The 26,237-nt window shown below is 36.6% G+C and overlaps 1 protein-coding gene across 1 annotated transcript in view; it reads right to left on the bottom strand.

The window, feature by feature from the left end:
* Nucleotides 1-26,237, bottom strand: part of cdk19 (cyclin dependent kinase 19) — a 47,127-nt gene that overhangs the window by 11,960 nt on the left and 8,930 nt on the right. The window contains exons 2-11 of the mRNA XM_084431646.1: nucleotides 25,973-26,048; nucleotides 15,984-16,094; nucleotides 14,177-14,317; nucleotides 6,167-6,224; nucleotides 5,323-5,454; nucleotides 5,103-5,246; nucleotides 3,536-3,605; nucleotides 2,762-2,834; nucleotides 1,996-2,093; nucleotides 1,251-1,329 (exon numbers count right to left, since the gene is read on the bottom strand). Coding sequence (XP_084287772.1) covers nucleotides 1,251-1,329; nucleotides 1,996-2,093; nucleotides 2,762-2,834; nucleotides 3,536-3,605; nucleotides 5,103-5,246; nucleotides 5,323-5,454; nucleotides 6,167-6,224; nucleotides 14,177-14,317; nucleotides 15,984-16,094; nucleotides 25,973-26,048 — 982 coding nt within the window. The remainder of the gene's footprint in view (nucleotides 1-1,250; nucleotides 1,330-1,995; nucleotides 2,094-2,761; nucleotides 2,835-3,535; nucleotides 3,606-5,102; nucleotides 5,247-5,322; nucleotides 5,455-6,166; nucleotides 6,225-14,176; nucleotides 14,318-15,983; nucleotides 16,095-25,972; nucleotides 26,049-26,237) is intronic.

Raw genomic sequence — 26,237 nt, 5'->3', positions numbered from 1 at the left:
TGTCTCAGTCTATTTCAGTTCCTCAAAACAGCAACACGCCAACAATGCGCTTGAACACACCTCGTTTATAGACCAATGAACAGATGGGCGCAAATGCATTTGCTATTTAAAAAATGTGGCGCAGGACGTGAAAATGAAAACTGCGTCGGGCTGAAACTAGCGAAAAACAATTTCACCAAGTGTATAATAGGGCCCTTAGTTTTATGCGTCAATTCTTTTTCACAACCTTGGACTTGGACAACAAAGACATGTTCACCTTTGAGCTATAAGTGTTCATGTGGAATAGTAAGAAGCAATTTGTTTGCTTATATTAATCCCATTTTAAACTTTCCCAAAAATATTTTATAAACATTTTGAATGTATCTGAGGAGGGATTTGATCCCAACCCTCCAACCTGAATGAATAATTGAAAACAGAACTCTAGGTGCAATAAAATCAAGGGCTTAGTCGGACTCATGAATGTATGTTAAAATAACCAAGAATTAAAATATTATAACAGGAACAATATATGACAAAAGTCTGAAAACCACACACAAAAACGATTAATTAAGACTCAAAGCTCTGATTTCAAGTAGCTTTATCATTAGGCTTTAATGAAGCTGTGTCCGAAGTCTGATCATTTGACTGTGTATTAAATGAGAATGTTTCTTGTACAGCATACACATGACAACAAGCATCACAATGAGATCTCATAAAACTGATCATATGAGATACTAAAAACATGGGCAAAATTTCCAGTCTACTCACATATGTCTCTTGCCGTTGTTCTGACTCTTAAAGGGAGAGTTCACCAAAAAATAGATCACCCTTACGTTGTTCCAAACCTGTATTTGTTCCTTCTGTTGAACTAAAAAGGATATTTTGAAGAATGTTGGTAACCAGACAGTTGACGGAAGCCATAGTAGGAAGAAAATGGAAGTCAATGGCTACCGTCAAATACAAACATTCTTCAAAATATCTTCTTTTATGTTCAACAGAAGAAAGAAACTCATACAGGTTTGGAACAACATGAGGGAGAGTAAATGATGACAGGATTTTACATTTTGGGTGAACTATCCTTTTAAGTCATAGTTATAGCAACCAATGTAGATATGATGGCTACTGACTACACTAAGCGAACAAAATGATCTGATTTCATTTCTTACAAAATTAGAGAGGGGAAAGTCAGTGCTATAGATCACATCCGGAAAACAATTCAGTACTGGATGCAGTGTGAGAAAAACTGATGTTTCTTAATCAGGCATTGTTACCTTCTCTGTTTTCTCCTCTGGTTCATCCTCGCTTAGGAACTCTCGTTTGGGGTAAGGAATCTGACATCCTGCAAATACACTAAAAACACACACAAAGAAAACATTACAACTATATAGGAACTGCAACTGTTTCTCATATAAATATGGACAACTAAAAACAGGTGAATGACTAGAGTTCATGTTCAAGCTGCTATAAAAGCAGGTTGAAGGGAAAAACAGGAATATGTGTGGTATGCTACACTACATGGCCTAAAACAAGCAGACACCCCCTTCTAATTAAAGAGTTCAATAAAGGCAAATCTTACTGCAAAAAACACAGAATAACACTCTAGAGAATTTGGTCCTTTTCTCTTCTAACAGAGTGAGATCCATAAAAAATAATCTGATGTCTGAGTCTGGTGTGAAACAACTAGACTGGCCAGCACAAAGTCCAGACCTGAGCCACACTGAACATGAGTTAGATAAACATTGAAAGCAAGCCAGAACCATCGCCCAGTGGCAGTGGCTGAGCTCACTGATAGTCCTGAAAGGAAGCAAATCCCCAAAGCCTTGTTTCTACATCAAGTGGAAGCCTTTAGGACAGATCAACTCCCTATTAATGCTAATGGTTTTGAAAAGTGCATGCTCAAACACATATGGGTGTGGAGTTTGGGTGTCCACTGTCCATATACAGTACTTTAGGTCATAAATCCTTTGAGATCACTCGGCATGCTTTTAAATGTGTGTGCGTGTGGGATGTACTTACTCAGATGTAGGTAAGGGGTCCTCCAGGAAATAAGGGTCCTGCAGTGCCTGCTCAGAAGTGATTCTTTTGGTGGGGTCCATCGTCAGCAATTTCTGGAGCTAGATTAGATTGATATTCATTACTTCTACTGTCACAATCTGTGTTTTCTGTTCCGTTTTCAAGAACTTTAAGTTTGTTTATTGTCATTTCCTGTGTCTTTTTTCTTCCGTCGCCATGGTTATTCATTGATTTACTCACACCTATTCCTAATTTGATGATTAGTTCTCTGTGTATAAAATGTCCTCAGTTTCTTTAGTTCACTGTCTGGTGTTGTCTGTCCTACGCACACTGTTACGTTGTCCTACCACTTGTTTGAATTACTCTTCATTTTATTCAGTTAAGTACACTGCTTATTGATCCGCTTCGTGGTCTCGTCTTCATCCTCAGCCCAGCCGTGACAATTTCTAAGGATGTGCAAAACCAAATTCGCATAATCGAGTTGGTGGGATTTTCTGAATGATTAGATAACCAGTTGGTGTTCAGAAAGCCCTTTACAGTGTAAGTCTATGTAAGCCAGATCTCTGTGTGGACAATACCAGTATCGGTTGTAGGAGTCCTTCACAAAAATCTTACTGGATTATTGCAATATTTGCAAAAGTATTGAAATTTACTACTGGAACTAAAGATATACATAAGTAACCACCTTAAAAGAAATGTTTTTGTGAAGCATATAATGTTGTACATAAAAGTAAAAGTTGAGACAAGTGTAAGAGTACAACAGACTCACCAATAGAAACACTTTGCTGTCTGGTTTGACTTTATGTTTCTCCATGTATTTGATGAGACTGCTGTTGGCATATCTGTAAAACACATCTGAAGAATCACTATATAATGCTCATGCACACTCAGTGGTAAAAAATCTAGGTATACACAAAAGGACAAAAGGGCAGCACACTGCCACAATTATCTCAGACTCAGTTATAATGATAGAGAATTAACATTTCAACCCTTTGAATGATGAAAAGTATCACATTGCCATCCATTTTTAATCTCGTGAAACATAATTTGCCCATTTAACTTGAAGTTAATATACAAAGAAAAGTGGGTAATATCAACAATTTAGTTTTACAAAGAGATAAAGCATTTTTAAGACTTTTAAGTTGTAATCTTTTCGACTACCCGTCAAAACGTGGTAGCAAAAAAAAAAAAAAAAAATGTTTTGTCTAGTATAGAATGTTTGAGAGGATTGTGCTGTCATTTAGATCTTATTTGAAGGCCTTCTTAAAAGCTTTTGGTCACGCACCTGCTCAAATTTTTTTTGGGATGTGCACATACCATTTCATTTTGTTTGAAAATTCAAAGTATAGCCTTTTACATCATTACATGAAATATATATATACACTAAGTAAGCTGTGTTCTAACAGTACAGCACTGAATTGATAGACTTGTTTAAAGTTAAACACTCACATAAATGAATATAAATCGTGATAATCAACACTCATTTTGTTTTTGCTGTTGAAAATACATTTGGTGTTACTCTGGAACAGAGCACAGAACTCACGTGGTTCTTCTGAAATCTTTCTGTAAAGTAGGATATTCTGGCATTTTCCGGATATCCTCCCAGTCTTTATCTAGGAATTACAAACAAACATTATATAATAGCACGCAGTGACATTTAACAAGGCTAAGAGTCAAAATAAGCATTTGTTACATTGTACTTACATTTAAAGTACCTGCATTGGTTACAACTGTAATTACACTTTTAACCCATAACCCTAACTGTATTCCAAAAGCTCGACCAAACATATCTCTAAGCATTAAAAAATCAATTACATGCTAAAACTTAATAAGATAATATACAAAGAACATTGCTTATGAGTCATGAATCGTTCAGAACAAATCAACAGAGAAACAGAAATGTGTTTATGTTGTACTTGTGCCTATAACAGCCTATAATTGTCTAAATCAAAATGTTTAAAGATTCTTTCACACAGCCTTCCCTGCACAGTCCCCAAAACTAGGAGTGCACTTAGATGTTAAAAACTTATATTATGGTATGAGTAATTTAATAATCACAGATTTTGCTTAAAAATCAACAATAAAAGACTAGATCTGCTACGCTGCTGAAATGCTCAGACCATAAAACCAATGGAAACCGTTGAAGATCTAGGCAGGTGGTGCTGGGGAGGCGGAGGGGTAAAATAAGAATTTGCATTGTGCGCAGAGTTAGTGTAACGCTGATATCCACAGTAGACGAAGATGAAGATAAATCCAATGTTTATCAAACAAGTACTAACAAAAGAGCCAACAATGCGAGACATTGTGCTACACACAAACAATACCGGACCAAGAAGTGAACACAAGGAGGAACTTAAATACACAGAGATGATGACGTGCGGGTGCAGGTGATCAGGTGATGGCTGATTGAGTGCAGGTGCGAATCAGTAGGAATGCTGGGAAACGTAGTGCCGTTGAGGTGTGTGACAGTTAGTGTATTCGTTCGGATGTGTTGTGGTTATAAAGGGAAGTAGTAATGGATATGTGAAATCAACTGGCTGTGGAAGTTTCATTGAAAGAACCAATCAGAACCAGGGCTGAACTATTCATTTATGCAAGTTATATCTAAAACTTGTTGAAACTCAAATACATGTGAGAAGAGGGTCCACGCCAGCCCTCAAACAAACAAACAAACTAATTTAGGCTTCGAGGAAAGAAAAGCAGACACAGACACGTAGAATATTTAAACTTAATGGAAATACAAGTGGCAAGTCAAGAACACTACTAAGATTTTTTTTTTAATTCGTAGAAATGTATAAAGTTGTTTGTTCCTAACCTACAGAAATATAAATCTCTGCTCAGACACCAACAGGTTGTAATTTGACTATCATGCATTGTCTATTTTAACACTTTTCTGTGGGTATTGAGGCTCTCAAACTCACTGTCTGCTTATTGGCCAGAAACTGCCATGGTCTAATTATTCAAATTTAGATAAATTAAACTGATCAGTTTAGATTAAAGTGGTGATGAAAAAGTGTTTTGATTTAATTAGAATGAAATCCAGTGAATTCACAGAGACTATAATAATGAAGTGAGAAAGGTGAGTGTGTGATAAGTTAAGGGTCAGTCACCTGCTGGGAAGCCCATGACGCTGAATATGCGATCTAACTGGTCATGATGGAAAGGATTGCTGGTTTTTATGTCCTCTTGTCGACAATGGAAGATTGGTTCTGACGTCAACAGCTCTGCAAAGATACAGCCTATTGCCCAAATATCTAAAATGAAACAGAATATTAAATACGGATTAGATACGAATAGCGCAGCCTGAAATACACACAGTGCATAACTTACCAATTGCTTTGGTGTAGTGTCTTGCCCCGAGCAGTAGTTCGGGTGCTCGGTACCAGAATGTGACGACCACTGGGTCCAGATCAGCCAAAGGCTTCAGTGGAGAGTTAAATAGTCGAGCAAAACCCATATCAGCTATGACACACAAACACATTAACATAATAAATATCCCCACTCTGATCACAGGTACTCAGCTTTGCATTTAGTTTTTCATTTACAGAGGAAGATAATGACCAGTTGTTGTATGCATTTTAATCAAGGTAAAGGACTGTGTTATGGTCTCTTGACAGATGGTTTCAGGGCTAGTGATAATGTGGTGTCATAACTGAATTATTAAAATAGTAAATTTACATTGAAAACATTCTAGGGATCATTTGATTAATATAAAAAGTTGAAATGTTGCCATTTTCAAAATTTAATGGGATATATAATTGTGTGAGAGATTAAATTATAAGTTGTGCTGCTTAAGTAAAGTGGCTCCAATGCTCAAGCAAACATTGAGAGCCACAGAGTAACCAAACACAAAAACAAATTCCACTAGTGATAAAAATAGAGGCCACAGTCTTCAATAGTCATCACCCAGAATAGTGCCTTATGTAAGACAATGGCTTCACATTTACCCAGACTGAACCTATAACCTAAAGCTCTCTAAAGCTTGACGATATCACCTAAAAAGAAAATAAAGTTGGCCAAAAAAGAAAAGGTTCAGCAGAATTACATAATATATCCCCTTTTCCCCCACATCATTTGCTACAAAACTCTAATTGAAGGCATTTTTTCACTAAGACAGCCTAATATAGTCCTGATAATTATATTGCAATTATATGTAGCCAGTACAGCTTTTTACCAATTTTGACTCTTCCTCGCTCTGGGCCCTCCCCCATTACCAGGATATTGGCAGGTTTCTGAAAAAGAAAGGTCACAAATGACCACAAATATATATCTGTTTCTCTGAAAATGTCATGTGAACTTGTGGTGCTTTGACAAAACATCCTCATCAAATGGATGAGCTAATTATTAATTCAACTTTGGGGTAATTCATATTTTTGCCTCAAGATCTCTTAGCGGCTGTATATCTGTTCACACCTGCGTGAGCCACACAGCCATGACATCTATTTTGTTGATGGAAATATTGTGTCTCACAGGGAAGCTGCAAGCCTGTAGAGGCAGGTGCTGAGCTATTGCTCTTCTAAATGACACACCTGTGGGAGAAGTCATCTTTATTATAATATAGTCAAAATATTCATTTCACTGCTGATACTGAGCCTTAATTCTGCAGGCCATGTTGAAGTGAATATACTTTCTATGCCGGAGAAAACAAGTTTTTTTAACTGCATGAAACCTAAAAATGACTTCATATCAAATACGTAATTCAAATATCTTCTATAACAGAAGAAAGAAAATCCTACAAGTGTGGAACTGTCAGAGTTATGTTTGTTTTTGATATGTTTCCCTGTTCATTTCTGAGTTTGTTAAACTTCTGGTCTAAATTAATTAATTAGGTTCCTCATTTCAGGTGTGTTGTGTTGTTCTTCTAGTCTGTTTATCAGTTCTCCTCTGTTCCCTAACCGTTTGTCTCCTTGGTTACTAATTAATTAGGTTCCTCGTTTCAGGTGTGTTGTGTTAATTAGTCTCGTTAGTGCCTCTTGTTTGCTATGTATTTAAACCCTCTGTTTCTTGTTTTGTAATATTTAGAGTTCTATGTGATATGGTTGTATGTTTTCATGAGAATCCTTGGATTAAAGTCTTCTTTATCGTCTCTGTCGTCTGACAGTTGATTACAGCCACCTATTCGTGACAGGAACGACATGAGGTTGAGTAAATGATGACAGACATCACTGGAGTTTCGTATATAATTAGTCTTATGCAAGTTTGAAGTTTCTACTAATTTCACAAATACGTTCGCTGCCTCCATTAAAAGAATAGTTTACCCAAAATAGAATATTCTATTAATATTCTATCATTATTTACTCACCTTCATGTAATCCATATGCTGTTGAGCTTGACATATACAGTGAGGAAAATAAGTATTGGAACACCCTGCTATTTTGCAAGTTCTCCCACTTGGAAATCATGGAGGGGTCTGAAATTGTCATCGTAGGTGCATGTCCACTGTGAGAGACATAATCTAAAAAAAAAAAAAATCCAGAAATCACAATATATGATTTTTTAAACTATTTATTTGTATGATACAGCTGCAAATAAGTATTTGAACACCTGTCTATCAGCTAGAATTCTGACCCTCAAAGACCTGTTAGTCTGCCTTTAAAATGTCCACCTCCACTCCATTTATTATCCTAAATTAGATGCACCTGTTTGAGGTCGTTAGCTGCATAAAGACACCTGTCCACCCCATACAATCAGTAAGAATCCAACTACCAACATGGCCAAGACCAAAGAGCTGTCCAAAGACACTAGAGACAAAATTGTACACCTCCACAAGGCTGGAAAGGGCTATGGGGAAATTGCCAAGCAGCTTGGTGAAAAAAGGTCCACTGTTGGAGCAATCATTAGAAAATGGAAGAAGCTAAACATGACTGTCAATCTCCCTCGGACGGGGGCTCCATGCAAGATCTCACCTCGTGGGGTCTCAATGATCCTAAGAAAGGTGAGAAATCAGCCCAGAACTACACGGGAGGAGCTGGTCAATGACCTGAAAAGAGCTGGGACCACCGTTTCCAAGGTTACTGTTGGTAATACACTAAGACGTCATGGTTTGAAATCATGCATGGCACGGAAGGTTCCCCTGCTTAAACCAGCACGTGTCAAGGCCCGTCTTAAGTGGAGTCATGGGAGAAAGTCATGTGGTCAGATGAGACCAAAATAGAACTTTTTGGTCATAATTCCACTAAACGTGTTTGGAGGAAGAAGAATATGAGTACCATCCCAAGAACACCATCCCTACTGTGAAGCATGGGGGTGGTAGCATCATGCTTTGGGGGTGTTTTTCTGCACATGGGACAGGGCGACTGCACTGTATTAAGGAGAGGATGACCGGGTCCATGTATTGCGAGATTTTGGGAACAACCTCTTTCCCTCAGTTAGAGCATTGAAGATGGGTCGAGGCTGGGTCTTCCAACATGACAATGACCCGAAGCACACAGCCAGGATAACCAAGGAGTGGCTCTGTAAGAAGCATATCAAGGTTCTGGCGTGGCCTAGCCAGTCTCCAGACCTAAACCCAATAGAGAATCTTTGGAGGGAGCTCTAACTCCGTGTTTCTCAGCGACAGCCCAGAAACCTGACTGATCTAGAGAAGATCTGTGTGGAGGAGTGGGCCAAAATCCCTCCTGCAGTGTGTGCAAACCTGGTGAAAAACTACAGGAAACGTTTGACCTCTGTAATTGCAAACAAAGGCTACTGTACCAAATATTAACATTGATTTTCTCAGGTGTTCAAATACTTATTTGCAGCTGTATCATACAAATAAATAGTTAAAAAATCATACATTGTGATTTCTGGAATTTTTTTTTTTGATTATGTCTCTCACAGTGGACATGCACCTACGATGACAATTTCAGACCCCTCCATGATTTCTAAGTGGGAGAACTTGCAAAATAGCAGGGTGTTCAAATACTTATTTTCCTCACTGTATAGTTTATATGCAATATTGTTGTCTGAAAAAGCATATGGGTTTGGAATGAAAGTAAATAATGAAATAATTTTCCTTTTTTTGGGGGTGAACTATTCCATTAACACTGTAAGCATGCACGAATTGTAAAAAGAAACATGCTTCTAAAATACAAAAGCATTGAATATCCTGCTGACAGATCACATTTATAATTCATGTTGACTAAGTCAGTTGTTGAGCAGTCTAACAAAGTCTATTTCTCTTATATACAACTGGGTTAATGACACAGAGTATGCTATTGATCCACACACACCATGGATTGATGGGATTACACAACAGCGGAGAGACAATCAGACAGCGACAACTTTCCATTGGATTCAATCCATATCAGTCACCAATCACCATTAACAGCAGCTGAACATTACACACATATTTTAGTTTAGTTAAGATTGGAAGATCCAGGGATGGACTGAGTAAGTCAAATTCTGTTTCAGTGTCTATCACTGCAGCAAAACCAGAAGAAATACAGTCAAAATACAACTTTACTTTCTTCTTACTTAGACTGTAAAATATTTTATGTAAAACAATTTGCATAGATGGTTGGAAAATGGGCAATGTTTTAAATAAGCCAAAACACCTTCAATACATGTAGACTATGTAGATAGTAGATAGAACAGCATTTATTTAAAATAGAATATTTTCTAAAATTATAAATGTCTTTACTGTAACTTTTGATCAGTTTAACTCATCCTTGATGAATAAAAGTATTGATTTATTTTATTTCTTTCCCCGAAAAATAAAATTACAATTCTTACTGACCCCAAATTTTTGAACGGTAGTGTTTAATGTTACAAAAGCTTTAAATTTCAGATAAATGCTGTTCTTTTGAACTTTCTATTCATCAAAGAATTTTGAAAAAAAAAATTACACAACTGTTTTCAACATTGATAATAATAATGAATGTTTCTTGATCATCAAATCATCATATTAGAATGATTTCTGAAGGATCATGTGACACTGAAGACTGGAGTAATGATGCTGAACATTCAGCTTTGATCACAGGAATAAATTACACTTTACTGTATATTCACATAGAAAACAGCTGATTTAAATTGGAATAATATTTCACAATATTACTGTTTTTGTCTGTATTTTTAATCAAATAAATGCAGCCTTGGTGAGCAGAAGAGACTTCTTTTAAAAACATTAAAAATCGTACTGACCCCAAACTTTTGAACGGTAGTGTATATAAACCTAAAATATAAAAAAAAATATTTAACTAACAGTTAAATGTACTAACTAATGAGTTTATTGCACTCAAATATTACTGAAGTTATGTGAGCTCAATAACTGAAACAGAACTCATATTGAATGAGTTATAGAAAATTTCTAGCTCCCAGCATGGTAAATGGATAATAATTGTATAATTAACTGATAAATAAGTGATAATTGAACCATTATTGAAGACACATGCTGTTAACAAGCAGAATCACTGAAAGAAAGAGGAACAAGATGAACCGAAAAAGAGACGAGCAGAAACACAAGAACTACAACAGTCTTCTCACAACAGCCTTAGATGAAATCAGCTGAAGATAAAGACATTCAATCTCTCAAGATCTCAGCAGAGGATGATTTTACTTTATTTCTGTCATACGTCTAAAGAAGTTCCTATAGAGAATTAACAGAGGATGATGTTTTATTGAATGTTTTGTTTGAAGTCACCATTATGGAGATCAGTGTTTGTTTTAGTTTGACCCTTGACTTAAAAGTGTCCCTATTATGCTATTTTAAAGTTTCCTAATGTTGTTTTGGAGTCTCCTACAACAGGTGTACATGCATCAAAGGTCAAAAAACTATTTTCTCATAATATACATTTTCAATGATTCTCAAACGACTCGTCAGATGAATCAATCTCTCTAAATCCCTCCTTTCCGTGAGCTACTCTGCTCTGATTGGCTAGACAGCTCAGTCTGTTGTGATTGGTTTACCATGTACAGCGCGCGTCGAAAACAAAAACGCCCATTGCCATAACAATGTCAGCTGTCCTGAGGCTTTCTACACCGTAAACTAAACACAGTAACGAACAATGACGTCGATTTTACCATATCGAGTCCAATGATGAAACAACATTGAAGAAATAGTTATTCAACCTGAACCTCCGAACAGGACGACTCGAGCAGGACTCAGTGTTTCTCAGTGATACACTACTCAGTTTGAGGGACATTATGAGATGTTGCAACTGTAATTCCTCACCATCAGCATTAACAAGTGCATGTCCATCAAAAAAACGATTATTTTACTTATACTTATTTATTTACCGAGTATTTTTCTAATTTATTGCGGTGAACATGTGGAAACTGTATCAATAACAGTGCACACATTAGCCGAGCTCTAGCGTGAATGACTGATGTAACATAAATGTTGGTAAAACAAATCTTGCTCCATGCTTAATCTTTCCTCAAAGTAGTGAGAACGACAGACAATCTGCATTAATAGACACAGTTATAGGTAATAGTGGCCCACAACTGATCAGCAGAAGTATTTCAGTAAGACAGTGATAATGTGAGTTAGCCAGAAGCAGGAGACCTACACAATATAAAATCAAAACTAAGTATTTTGAACACCATCTTTCAAGAGCAAGCGGTTTGTAACTCCTGCATTGAACTCTGAGATTTGAGACGCAGTCGTCAGTAAAATAAAAGGAACACAGCAAAAGTTTAGGATTATATTGCTGTGATATTGTGGTAAAGATTAATTTTAACCACTGATTCTTCACACGCTCGTCCTTGGGCAATGAAAACTGGCTTTACCTTCACATTGTCTTCTCGACATGATGCTCTCCAGTATCCACAGGAATCGGCTGAAGTGTTTGAGGTTCAAGTTTTCCCTGGTGTCTGCGAGCGCAATAATTGGGCGGGCAATATGCTAATGTTTCATCTTGACGTCACAACGAAACGGCTTAGGACTTTTTCATGTCATTGACTCAGAGTCGACTCTTACTTTTGAAAGACAATACCTTTATATACGGTGCACTTTCAGATTGAAAAATTTGCAGGATGTTTTCATTCACTTAGAGCTGTTACACACTACATGAAAGGTCATTTTCAAAAATCCATAATAGGGGCACTTTAAGTAAATATATTCTCTTTCAGCAAATGCAATCGTGTTATCAGAGAACACTTATGCATTGGCAAAGATAGCGATTTAAGATAAAGCAGATCAATTAAAGTTGTATGCATTTGTAACATTCAAATGAATGAAAGAAGATGTGGGACTTAATAGAATTATGTTAAATACAGCTGTTGTGAAAAAGATAATTAATGCATTAACATTGTGACAACATAAACAGTGATAATCTTTCAAAGACTACATCTTTTGTTGTTAAATTGTTTAAATGGAGATTGAGACACTTTAGCACTTATTATACAAACCTCAACAATGGTGACAGCATTCTAATAAACGATGAAGCAGCATAACTTATTCATGCTGCAATGCATGCTGGGAGACATGGATGAGCTTTTTTTTACCATATGCTGCCATGCAGCATTGCACTGCAGCATAAAGCATGTCACCACTGTTGAGATTCATATGCTGATTGTTGAAGTTTCTATGTGTCTAAATAACAGAACAGCCCAAAACCTTTAAAATTTCACATCAAATGGCATGGCTAGACGTACACTGCTGTAGCATCACAATTCTGGTATAGACCGACAACAAACTTATAATCAGTCATCTTATAAGCTGATATATTTCAAGTCCATCAACATTCCTAATTATATTATTGAATTATATTTATAATTATATTTTAATTACATTCAGTAAACCAGGCCACTTTATGATGATTTTGTCACCAGTAACATCATCAGATTTAATTTCAAGGTCAACAACAGCAAACACTGATCCCCATAATGGTGACTTCCAACTAAACAATTATTTTCAATAAAACATCAACATCTAAACCGCTGTTAATTCTCAATAAGAGCTTCTGTAGAAGTATGACAGAACTGAAGTCAGTCTGGTTAGTAATAAGTGAAGCTGGTAATGCTGTTTGTGGAGCTGTTTAATCCTCCTCTGCTGAGATCTATCTTTTATTTATATTTCGTTTCTTGTTGTCCCTCTTTTATTCAGTGATTCTGCTTGTTAACAGCAGGAAACATCATTAATGCTCAATCATCACTTAATTAATCACTTAATTACTTAACTGCAACATATTAAAGGTAGGGTTGGCAATATGTTTTATAAACACTTTTTATAATACTGGTTGAAACTCTCTTCACATCCTGATAGCAATCAGTAATATAAGTGGTCTAAATATCAAAACATGAACATCTTCTGTGGAAGTTTTAGGACAAAATGTTCGTCCAATCATTGCATTTCCAAATCAATGAGCTCATGCTGCATTCACGCTATGTCATAATCGTAATAACGAGATGGGAACCCGGAGCTTTTCGCATCCTCAGACTTGACAGTAAGTTGTTTATGTCCATTATTATAGCAATGTTATGTGCTTTGAGATATAAGGTAGTTTAACGCCGTCTCTCGTGATGCTTTTGTTTGCTCCCTGCTGTATGAGTTCATGTGTTTTGGAGGAGGCATGGCTTTGGAGACGCTCTGAAGTTAAGGATGCTCCGATCAGGATTTTTGCAGCCGATACGACGTTTAATAAAAAAGCAACCTTTTGAGCAAAAAAGCTGAGAAAATTGCGGTTTTGGATCAGATTCAATACAATGATCAAAACATAGATGCAGTATTTCAAGTCCATCATCACCCCTAATGCTTTAACAGTCCTAACCTAAACAGTCTGTTTATTTTTCATATGCATCTGCTTACATGTGGGATTGTACGTTTCTGCTTCGTTTTGCCTGTGTTTTGATCTGGAGGTACTGTACTTGTTCAGAAGATGTGTATAGCAGTGAAAACACGGAAAGTCGTAAAAACTCATCAATGGCAGGGAAGCTTTTTCTCACAAATGATGAGATAACTCGTCAATAGCAGGGAAAGAGTTAAACGTGAAAATTGTCTATTGTAAGGGAGGCACAGGACGTCCTGAATATTGAAGAATTTTGGCAACTGAACTTCACTTTATACTCTACTGGGTGCTGCCCTTGTGTTATTCTATGAAGAACATAAAATAATATATAACATGAAGCATCTCTGGCTGCATTCACACTGTCAACCAATTCCAAGTGAATGTAAAAAAGCAGAACAAAATAAATTCGATACGTGTTGAAAGATCGGATCTGTGCATCAGCCTCTGTGACCAACGACCTTGTGTTTAGTACTCACCAGGTCTCTGTGCAGGACCCAGTTGGCATGCAGGTAATGGATGCCGTCTAAGATTTGGTAAAGCAGTGACTTCACCATCCCCCTCGGTAGTTGCATGGGCTTCTTGTTGGCCTTTGATGCTCGATGAAATTTTATGATGTGCTGCAACATAAGAATGGGTAAAAACTGAGTTTGTGACAGTTGTGAATAGGCATGAGCTCTTATATGATCACAAGAAATCTTTTTCCTCTTGTGTTTCTGCTGCCAAGGTCACACACAACCAATTCAAGATCAGTGATGTTTACCAGTAACACCTCCGAACTGTTCTCCTGTCCTCCTCCACCTCACCTCTCTCTCATTACGGATGACTTTGCAACCTTTTTCACTGATCAGGTGACAACCATCAGTTCAATCAATATGCAGATACAATGCTATCACAGAGAGAGGATCACTTGCATGTGTCAAGTGTCAAGGTCAAAATTCTCTTAAAATAACAGATAATTTTACCAGTTTACATAAAAAACAGTTTAACAAATACTATTGAAATGATATTTATGAATAAATAATTCATGATATTTGCATACAAAAATAAAAAATAACAATTATATCTATATATATACTTAAAACCTTTAGGAGAATAACAGATAAGTTGTTTGCATAAAAAAAATTAAAACGTGAGATCCCACACAATAGTGTGAAACAAAACTGCCGAGTCGCAATAATGATAAATAAAAAAGAAGCCAGAGATATGTTTTTAAAAGTATAACTTTTTTTCTGATTTTTCTTTTTTTGTGTGTGTGGTATTTTTGCCTTTATTGGAGCTGGACTGTACGAAAAGTGGAAGACAGGAGACAGGATCGGGAAAGGACCAGAAGCTCAGACACAGAAGGCACTCAAACTCTAAAGCACAACTGCACTACATGTCGAAGAACTGTTCATGAGGATATGAGCTCTGACAAAGTTGAACTTCTTTTAACTTGACAGAGTGACACATAATGCGCAGAGGTCGTCTAGCTCATGTTTACATAGAAAAACAATGACACAGCAGAGCACTGGATCACAAAGATGCTTTCTGTGTGGACTGGCGCTAAGATACGGTACACAAACTATACTGAAGGTGTAACTAAAACGTTGTGTTGCTATGAAAGCTTTTGTGACTTGTTTTCTCAAAGATTTTGAATATTTTAGATAGAAATAACTAGTAAATTGTTCAGCAGCTTCCTCAGCTAATTTCTCAAAGGATCATTTAAACCAAAAATGAAAACTTAATTTACTCATCATTTACTCAATCTCATGTCTTTTGAAACTCATTTGACTTTCTTTCTTCTGTGGAGCACAAAAAGAGTTTGTTATGGCAGAATGTCCAAGTTGCTCTCTTCCTAAAAATGAAAGTGAATGGCAACTACGGCTATTAAGCTACCTTTTCAATGGAAAATGTTGTGTGAATACCTGAAATAACTTAAGTTTCAGTCAATTTCACGCAAAACTATCGTATGAATTTAGATGACCTTGAATATAATTTACAAGTATGGACTTGTTTTGTGATGCTTTTTGAACCCCAGTCCCAATCCACTTACATTGCATGGAAGAGCACATCTCAGACATTCTGCTAAACATCTGCTGTTGTGTTTAGAAGAAAGAAGAAAAGAAAGAAAGTCATACAAAACTGAACCCAAAATGAAACGGGGGGGGGGGGGGGGGGGAGAAATAGAAATTGGTGCATAAGATAAAAACTAAAGTGTAACTATTAAAGCATTGCTGAACCTAATAAATGTACATGGTAAAAAAGTATTAAAATACAAAACGTTTGTATACAGTATATACTCACCCACAGGTCATGCTCAGCATAGTCAAACAGGAGCCAGACCTTGCGGTCACTGTGAGAAAGAAAAACTTTCTGCAGGGCGATGACATTTGGATGCTTCAGCTCTCTCAGTAACTGCAGACAGAGAAAAAACATTATCGTTTATTCACCTGTTTAGTCTCCAAACATCTTTGGCTTACACTTTATTTTAAGGTGTCCTTGTTACAGTGTAATTATATGTTTAATTACTGAGTATTATTAATTAGCAACATGTACTTACTACATAATTAGGGTGTGGTTTAGGGTTAGTTGCTTGGAATTCTGCATAATTTACTTATATATACACTTGTACTTTACTTATTATATTTAACTTATAGTACATGTATGGTTAATAGCAGGGACACTGTAAAATAAAGTGTTACCCACCTTTGATACAAATACATGTATTTTGTACAGGGCATTTACATCAGATACTGCAGAACAAACACTGAACCATAGATATGTATACCTAGATGCCACATTCGACTGCTTCAGACACGTGAGTGTTGTCACTCACAGTAAGAATTAATGATGTCACAACACTGTGCAGCTTCTGGTTGTGAATCCGCCGATATTTTAATTCTCGAAGAGATGGGATAATCTTGAATAGGTGAGAATGTGGTTTGTGTTTTTATATGTATTAACTTAATATTATAGGTTTTTATACTACGGTAACTTTTTAATGTTGTGGTAGCTGATGCCTTCATCTTGTATTAGTTTAGTTTAAACTGTTAGTTTAGCAAAATCACTCCGTGTTTTTGTTTATTTTGTCGAAGTGCAAGTCAGACACAAAGTCTGATACAATACAATTCCAATACAGTCCAATACAATACCCAGATAACAACATTGTTTCGGCCCAGATCCGGCCCACATCTAGCGTGGAATGATGGCACTTGGGTGGCTCATTCCTGTTTGCCAGATCTGGGCCACAAGCAGGCCATAGCAATGCCACATGTCAGCCAAGAGCAAAGAAAGAAACCAGAACTGGACCTTATCTGAGCCACAAAGTCTGTGTATATTAAATATAGAGTCATCTCAGCCTTAATAAGCCTGTTAACAAGCAGAATCACTGAAGGAAAGAAGAGAACTGAAAAAGAGACGAGCAGAAACACAAGAACTACAACTGACTTCAGCCACAGCCTTAGATGAAATCAACTGAAGATAAAAGAAGACATTAAATCTGTGAAGATCTCAGCAGAGGAGGATTAAACAACTCCACAAACAGCATTACCAGCTTCACTTATTACTAACCAGACTGACTTTATTTCTGTCAGACGTCTACAGAAGTTTTTTATTGAGAATTAACAGGGGTTTAACTCTAATGTGTTTAATTTGAAGTCACCATAACAGTGATCAGTGTTTCCATTAGTTGGGCTTTTAACTCTTAAGGGGGTCGCACACCGGACGCGCAGCTCAGCACCGCGCCGCGCCGCGCCACGTCTAGGACAACTCTCACCTGAAAATCCGATAATATCAGCAATGTTCTGATTTCAGTAAATAAATATAAAACTAAATGTATATTGCAGCACAGGGTGAAGTCCGTATATACATTAACTACGATTTGAGACACATAAATGTAAATTTTATATAAAACTATGTAAATGGCGCTCTGTGGCGCGGCAGGATTTTGAACACGGTCCTGAGCCGTTGCTGGGCGCCGCGGAGAGACGCCGAAAGGCGCCGCCGGTGTGTGTACTCTCATAGAGAATAATGTGTTCGAATTTAAAAAAACGTGGCGCTGCGCGGCGCGGCGCTGAGCCGCGCGTCCGGTGTGCGACCCCCTTTATTGTATCTTTTGTCTTTTTTTGGCCGCTGTGACAGTGTGTTTGTCAAACACATTTGCAGCAGCAAAGAAAGCTAAAGTGAAACGAGATCAGGTGATGATGGTTACCTGTTGATGGATTTATAATCATCATGAAATAACCTGTTTCACTGATGTCTTAGGAATCTAACAATTGTGTTGATCCATTAATATGTTCACATAACAAACCCTGTGTTACTGCAGCATGAGATCCAGCAACATTGGCATTGCTATGGCCTGCTTGTGGCCCAGATCTGGCAAACAGCAGTGGTCCGCCCAAGTGCCATCATTCCACGCTGCATGTGGGCCGGATCCACATTCCACAAGTGCCAGATGTGGGCCGAAACAATGTTGTTATCTGGGTACAGTGGAACGGTTATATGTATAATCTAAAACTCCCAAAAGGATGTTGCTACAGTTACAGTAATACTGGGGAAATAAAAAAAAAAACGATGAAAATGAGGGTTCCAGCAATACACCCTAATCTCACCAGATTCCCAGAAATGTGTAAGAAAAGTAAAAACCTTGACTGAAGCATATGTCTTGTAAATATACACCAAGAGTTGGCAGTAGAACATTTAAAAAAGAAAACAATTTGAGTCATTATTAGTAGAGTATCTAATTACCAAAAATATTCAGATATTAAAAAAATAAAATAAAGAAATGCTGTACATAGGGTGACCAAGCCAAGTCCTAAATGTAAGCCTATTAAAACATGGTGAGTGATTTAAAAACACGTCATATGAAAATGTTTTGTCTAAGAACTGTAGGCCCTGCTGTAAGTCGCTGCAATAAAACGGTCTGATAATAAATAATAACTACTGTTAATAGGTCATTAAAAGGGATACTTCACCGCTGGCAAAATGGACTTTCAATAAAACTTGGATGCCTATGCAGTAGAAAGGTGCTACCTAACTACAGAAAACAGGGAAAAAGGCTGTTGTCTTCACTTTTGCCAAAGAGGCATCAACACTTCAACACCCATAATACACTGGGCATGTTGCAGTCCAAGGCCACTCCCACCAATCTGCTCTGGATACGCTTAACAGAGTCAAATCCCGCCTTGCTTGAGTAAACATACTTCTTAGCAAACTTTTACTCATAATGGTGTCGACTTGTATTGTTCCTGGGTGCAAGGATTCAAAGAGAAAACGTTTAGCATTAGTGAGTTATTTTCGGTTTAGGTAGCGGCTAAAGGCTGCAGAGGATCGTAAATACGGAGAGAACGCAGAGATGGAAAATATGAAAAACCCTCTGTGCTTGGTGTTCCTTTTGGTAAGAACTTGTTCAATTTGAAAGTATGCATCTACTGTAACGGTTGGTTGCCGTATATAAATCGCACAAATGAAAGAGAATCAGATAAACAGTCTTTAATGACAAAATGCTCAGGAGAACAGAGAAACAGCCAACATAACACAAACAAGAACGGACAAAGAACTAAGGAGAACTCAGGGCTTAAATGTGTGAAACAAACAAAGGGAACTAATTAGGAAACAGCTGAACAGAATGACTCATCGAGGAGACTAACAAGAACTCAGGCAGGAAACAGAAACAAAGCAAACAAGACTAAAACTGAACATAACAGAATATACACGTTACAAGCAACTGCTAAACCTCTAACATCAAGGCTAACTTCCAAAAATCTTGTTGCCACAACTACAACACCTTGTTTTTTTACATGGGAGCTACTTAAGGGGGCATTTATATATTTAAATATAAACAATATCATCTGATAGCTGTATGGTTTAATTTATTTAGAGGTATTCTTTTTACACTAAATGAAACTAGAAAAAATAATCAACAGCATTAAATATTAAGCTATAAAAAAAAGACCTCAAATCAATGAGCCAAAGTACAAATAACGATTTCCAACCTAACTTCAACACCTGTCTCCTTTCACCCAGCCCTGGAACAATATGTTCTGCCTTTCCAACAATGTAAAAAAAAAAGGGTCGGAAAATGAGAGAGAGAGAGACGGGGGGGGGGGGGGGGGGGGGGTGTTTGATCTTATTAGTTCGATGGTAACATAAGTCCAAACAGGTCTTTAAACAGTATGTGAACTGTATGTCAGCAACACGACAAAGAATCACTCCGATTGAAACTATTTAAACATGACTTAATATGCAAATGGCAGAACAACAACAATGCTCAGTGATTGCGTGACTCGTAGTGTGGCCTTTTGAGACATCTACACCCATGACATTTAAACCCAACAACAATGTTGTTATGCAGTTGTTTTCAATCTCAGGAAAGACCAGGGCAGATTAGCCTGCTACTGAATCCATTCTGTGTTTAGGTACTTTGGACAACTTGGCATGCAGAGTTGTAGTCAAGTGAATAAACACTTTTTTTGTTTGTTTGTGAAGTTCTCTTTTTATGAGCATGTATTTATTTGGATATTCATGCCAACTGGGGGAAAAAATACTATTACCATTGCTACTATTGCTAAGGACTTAATTATTAAACATCTATGCCATGTGTGCTTCTATGGCATTTGGGTCATAAATTAACCATCTATAACAGCCTCTAGCAACTGCACAGCTAACTCTGAAAACTGGCCACCAAACACCGAAGCCTGACCTAGTACACTTCACATTTTCTTCAGATAATGTACAAATCTGTGATTGAAGATATAGCAGTATTAAACTGTGATACATTAGTTCCACCCCAAACAATGCAGTTAGCATTGAACATTTCATTAATAAATCATACAAATTCTAAATAATAAACAGGTTGCAAGAAAAAAAAAAGGTAACACTTTAGTTCAGGGTCCAATACTCGCTATTAAAGTTGCTTATAAGCACGCATATTACTAGGATATATCCTGTTTATTTGTACTTATAAAGCAGATATTAATGCCTTATTCTACATGACCTTATTCTACAATCCTAATCCTACCCAATACCTAAACGTAACAACTACCGGTAACACTTTATTTTACAGTGTCCTTGTTACATTGTTACATGTAGGCTACTTACATAGTAATAACAGTAAATTCTGCATAATTACATGCAACTAACCCTCAACCAAACCCTAATCCTACCCTAACCCTATAGTAAGTACATAAATATAAATATAAATATATAATTACACTGTAACAATGACACCTTAAAATAAAGTGTAACACCTATATACTAATACACAGTAATTAGGAGTTTATTGAGGCAATAGTTTTTTAGTGAGAATTGGACCCTAATCTAAAGTGTGACCAAAAACTGCTAAGAAAAGGCTTTGGGCATATAGTAAAAAAAAAAAAAAAAAAACTCACAGAGGCATTGCGTGTAGTATAATCCAGAAAGAGGATGCATGACGCAGAATGAACAATGAAAGATACTTATAATGAACACCAAGAACATGAAACACTACACATATTAGGCTAACCATTTACGAGGAAAGCTGAGGGCTTTAAAAAACATGTGCTGTGTCCAAAATCGCCCCCAAAAGCCACTATTTAAGAGGACAGCCATTTTTGTGTCCGACAAGCCATTTGTGTCCTAAACCATAGTGGGCGCTATTGAGTGCACTCATTCAATCCCATAATGCACCGCAATAACAAGTGTGCAACCGCTGTCCACTCCACGGCTTGAGAATACCCATAATGCAACTGTGACGTCACGCTGAATGAATTCTTGAGTCTGACCAGAAGATGCAGCTGAATCATTCATCCATTTTCCAAAGCGCTGGTCTAATGTGGCTACAGCGTAATATCACAGGTATAAATTCCTTTTAACTGATTATTACTTTGTTTAATTAAGAGTTGTATAGTTTCCATGACAGAGTTCAGGATAAATCTTTCATTTCTACTGGAGCTGCTAGTTTGCTAAGTTTCAAATGATTATTAAACAGCAAGCAAACTACGGAGAAGTTCCGGCGCACTTAGTGTCCGAACACAGCTAGGGAATGATAACCAACAGAGGAACAGGTGTGCACTAATAAAAAAAATAAAAAAAACATGACAACAAACAAAGTTAGAGAACATGATCGTGACAGGCACTGTTATGCAGAAAGTGGCTCGAGAATGTCATTGTATGATGTACACTACCATTCAAAAGTTTGGGGTCAGTAAGATTTTTTAATGTTTTTAAAAGAAGTATCTTCTGCTCACCAAGGCTGCATTTATTTGATAAAAAAACAATTAAAAAAAACAGTAATATTGTGAAATATTAAGACAATTTAAAATGACTGTTTTCTATTTTAATATATTTTAAACTGTAATTTATTCCTGTGATCAAAGCTGAATTTTCAGCATCATTACTCCAGTCTTCAGTGTCACATGATCCTTCAGAAATCATTCTAATATGATGATTTGATGCTCAAGAAACATTAATTATTATTATCAGTGTTGAAAACAGTTGTGTACAATTTTTTTTCAAAATTCTTTGATGAATAGAAAGTTCAAAAGAACAGCATTTATTTAAAATAGAATATTTTCTAACATTATAAATGTCTTTACTGTAACTTTTGATCAGTTTAACTCATCCTTGATGAATAAAAGTATTGATTTATTTTATTTCTTTCCCCCAAAAATAAAATTAAAATTCTTACTGACCCCAAACTTTTGAACGGTAGTGTTTAATGTTACAAAAGCTTTAGATTTCAGATAATGCTGTTCTTTTGAACTTTCAGTTCAATGATCCATCATAGCATCATGAAATAAAACTGTAAAAAACTGTTTTCAACATTGATAATAATCATAAATGTTTCTTGATCATCAAATCATCATATTAGAATGATTTCTGAAGGATCATGTGACACTGAAGACTGGAGTAATGATGCTGAAAATTCAGCTTTGATCACATGAATAAATTACACTTTACTGTATATTCACATAGAAAACAGCTGATTTAAATTGGAATAATATTTCACAATATGACTGTTTTTGTTTGTATTTTTAATCAAATAAATGCAGCCTTGGTGAGCAGAAGAGACTTCTTTTGAAAACATTAAAAATCTTACTGACCCCAAACTACTGAATGGTAGTGTAGCTTTAACATTGCTGTGATTTGCTGTAATTCTGCAAAACAGTTACAATTTTTCCCAAATCACAACTTTAATATGGTCTGTTCCAAATGACCAATAGCTAAGGTTTTAGAAACATTGGTTGGTGATCAGTTAAAAGACTATTTGGTTTCCAATCATATTTTGTCTGACGTACAGTCTGGGTTTCGAAGGCAGCACAGTATACTACTGCTGCAATGAAGGTCATTAATGACATTATTGAGGCAATGGACTGCAAGAACACCTGTGTAGCTCTTTTCATAGATTTAGCCAAAGTATTTGATACAGTGGACCATTGCATTTTGCTGGAAAAGCTACGTAATATTGGTTTTTCTGACCATACTGTTGATTGGTTTACTAACTTCTTGGCAGATAGAACTCAGTGTGTTTATTTTGACAATTATTTTCAGCAACTCTGAGTGTATCTTGTGGTGTACCGCAAGGCTCAGTCTTGGGTCCAATTTTATTTACTATCTATATTAATAACTTGGGTGATGACATTTCTCAGGCTCATTTCCATTTTTATGCTGACGATACCGTTATTTATTGTAAGGCTGTGACTTTACACCAAGCTTTTTATTATTTACAATCTGCTTTTAATCTTGTTCAGATACAACTGTATCAGCTTAAACTAGTTTTGAATGTTGAGAAAACTAAGATTATGCTTTATTCAAAATCTAAGAAGTCTTTGGACAATCTTCCAAGTATTTTTACTATACATGGTGAGCAGATCGAACAAGTCAAATTGTACAAATATTTGGGTATATTAATCGACGATCAGCTCTCTTTTAAGTTGCACATTGATAAACTGGTACAAAAGCTCAAATTAAAAATAGGATTTTATTTTAGAAACAAAGCCTGTTTTCTTGGAAAACCAGGAGGAGATTGGTTGCTGCAACCTTTCTCACTGCACTCGATTATGGTGATTTGCTCTATAGAAATGCGCCTGGTCGATGTTTGTCTTTGTTGGATACTGTCTACCATAATGCATTAAGATTTGTGACTGGATGTAAGGCATCAATACACCATTGTACCTTGTACAAAATGACAAACTGGCCCTCATTGTCAGTGAGGAGGCATATACATTGGCTTATTTTTATTTATAAGTCTATGCTGGATATGCTTCCCTCTTATCTTTGCACCTATATGTCATGTAATATCAGTTCTTATAATTTATGCTCCGGTAACTTGTACTTGTTATCTGTACCTACGGTTCGTACAGAGCTTGGTAAGAAGGCTTTTAGTTATGCAGCCCCGGCCACCTGGAACATATTACAGACTGATTTGCAATTGCGAACTCTGATTTCTTTTGGTGAATTTAAACAACGCATGAAAGTTTTGGAAATAGATGCCATAAATTGTTGTCACTGTTTTTAAAATAACTAAATCGTTTTAAACCTATGGTAGGTATAAATTGTGCTTTTAAGTAGTCTGATGTTGTTTGTTCATGTATCTTGAGGATCTTGTTTAAATGTTCCTTGTTGTTGTGCGTATGCTTGGGGATCATATTTGTAACTATGCACTGTTAATATGCTGCCATTTTGGCCAGGTCTCTCTTGAAAAAGAGGTTTTAAATCTCAATGAGATCATCTGGTTAAATAAAGGTTAAATAAAAAAAATAAAAACATGCATTAAACGGCTGCTGTGCCAGTCTCATGATATGATTTATCATCAACATATGCGGAAGTGTGTGGTCTGAGCGCTGTCATTAAATTCTGTTGGTTTTACTCGAGGCAAAGTGTGTTTAATCCTAACACCCATTTGGCTGTTTCCCAGTCTCAGGGTTTAACATGTGTTTTGTTTTTTTCCTGTTTTTTCCATGTGCTCCCTGTCTTGTCTCTTGCTTCGCCTTTATCAATGAATGGCCATGATTTGCACATTTAATAACAAATATATGGATGAGGTGTGATGTGATTGTGACAAGTGATTGACTGGAACACTCAGGGTCGCCAGCTTTGGAGTGAGAATTATGGAAGGGTTCCGGTCTTGATTCAATATCAATTAATTTGGATAAATATCAGGTACAGTAGCTACATGTTTCATTTTCTCAAGGAAAACATCTCTCAACTAATGCTGTAAACATGCAGGGAGCCCTGTCAGCTGGCAATGTTAGTAAAGGTTCAAATTAACAACTCGAATTAATAATAGTTATCTTAGACGTGTAAATCTGCTTTGTGTGCACAAATACTGTGTTTGCCACCTAAACATCTTCGATGATCGCTGCACAGGTGGGAGTCCGCAGCTTATATACAGTGACGCTGTACGGTGTGGGGAAAATGTGGCGCTGCACAGACCGGATGCCATTTGACATCAAGCACAGCTTTTGAATCGCTCTCGCGAATCTTGATACACCAAATGGTCTGTGCAGTACGTCAGCTTTTTTAATTTGCTGTGAGATTCACTTGGGCAAGCGTGAGTGTGTGAGACAGATCCTGAAAGAGTGTGTCTCACGCCAAATGCGTGAGAGATGGCAACCCTGCACACTGAGGTCAGAAGTGTTCTTCAAATGGAAAAACATGACAGCACAGTTTTGACCTTGTGTTAGTCATATGACAGTAAAGACAATTTTGTCATGTTGATTTGTGCGACTCAAGGAATGTCTTTAGAATAAGACAAAACAGCCTGTGCTGATGCCGTGTGTTTCCAACAACAGAAATAACGCCTGGGTGCACTAACAGCAAACCTTCAAAGTTTAAAGGTGAAGTGAACTACTATCTGCAAAAGCCGATATTTTAACTTTTCACAACACACATTGCAAATCAGCTTTACAAAGAATAGTGCCTAACCAGGGGTTACATTTGGATTTTTGCAGTGGGGGAAGATCAGAAGTTTACACAAGTGCCCTAGACAAAACTAAACCTCCACAGGTTATTTTCACAGGAACCAAGCAAAAATAAAAGGCTTTACTTTTTTTTTTTAAGCTGGTCATACCATTGTGTTGATTAAAGGAAACAAGCTCATTTAATATAGCCTAATTATATTTAAGAATTATATTTTCTAAACTGTGTCAAAGCTGCATTTTAAACACTGAGTCACAGTGCTGCACACTTGCTGGGTTCCTATTAACATATTATTGTAGACACATTTTTAGTTTGTTTTTGCAAACTGAGAGGTGATTAAAAAAATGTATTGTACGGGGTAAAGCTGTTAAGAAGTAGCTTAAAAAATAACTTACAGCAATTTCCCTGCAGGCAGACATGGAAATACCAGTGCCTTCTATCTGTTTCAGTGCATACTCCTTCTCATCCTTCCTGTGAAAACACAAACACAGCATTACTAAAGGTGAGGAAAGACATCTAAGCTCATACAGTAAAAATACCATTACAACACTTGTGTCACAACATTAAACAATTCTTAAACTCTAATGAACTTATTCATTAAAATATTGAATTCAATAATACTGGCATTTATTAATATATTAATATAATTATTATATATTA

The sequence above is a fragment of the Rutilus rutilus genome (assembly GCF_951802725.1).
Source record: "Rutilus rutilus genome assembly, chromosome: 15".
Taxonomy (NCBI): Eukaryota; Metazoa; Chordata; class Actinopteri; order Cypriniformes; family Leuciscidae; genus Rutilus; species Rutilus rutilus.
Note: the sequence above shows the minus strand (reverse complement) of the source record. Positions and strands in the feature narration are given on the sequence as shown.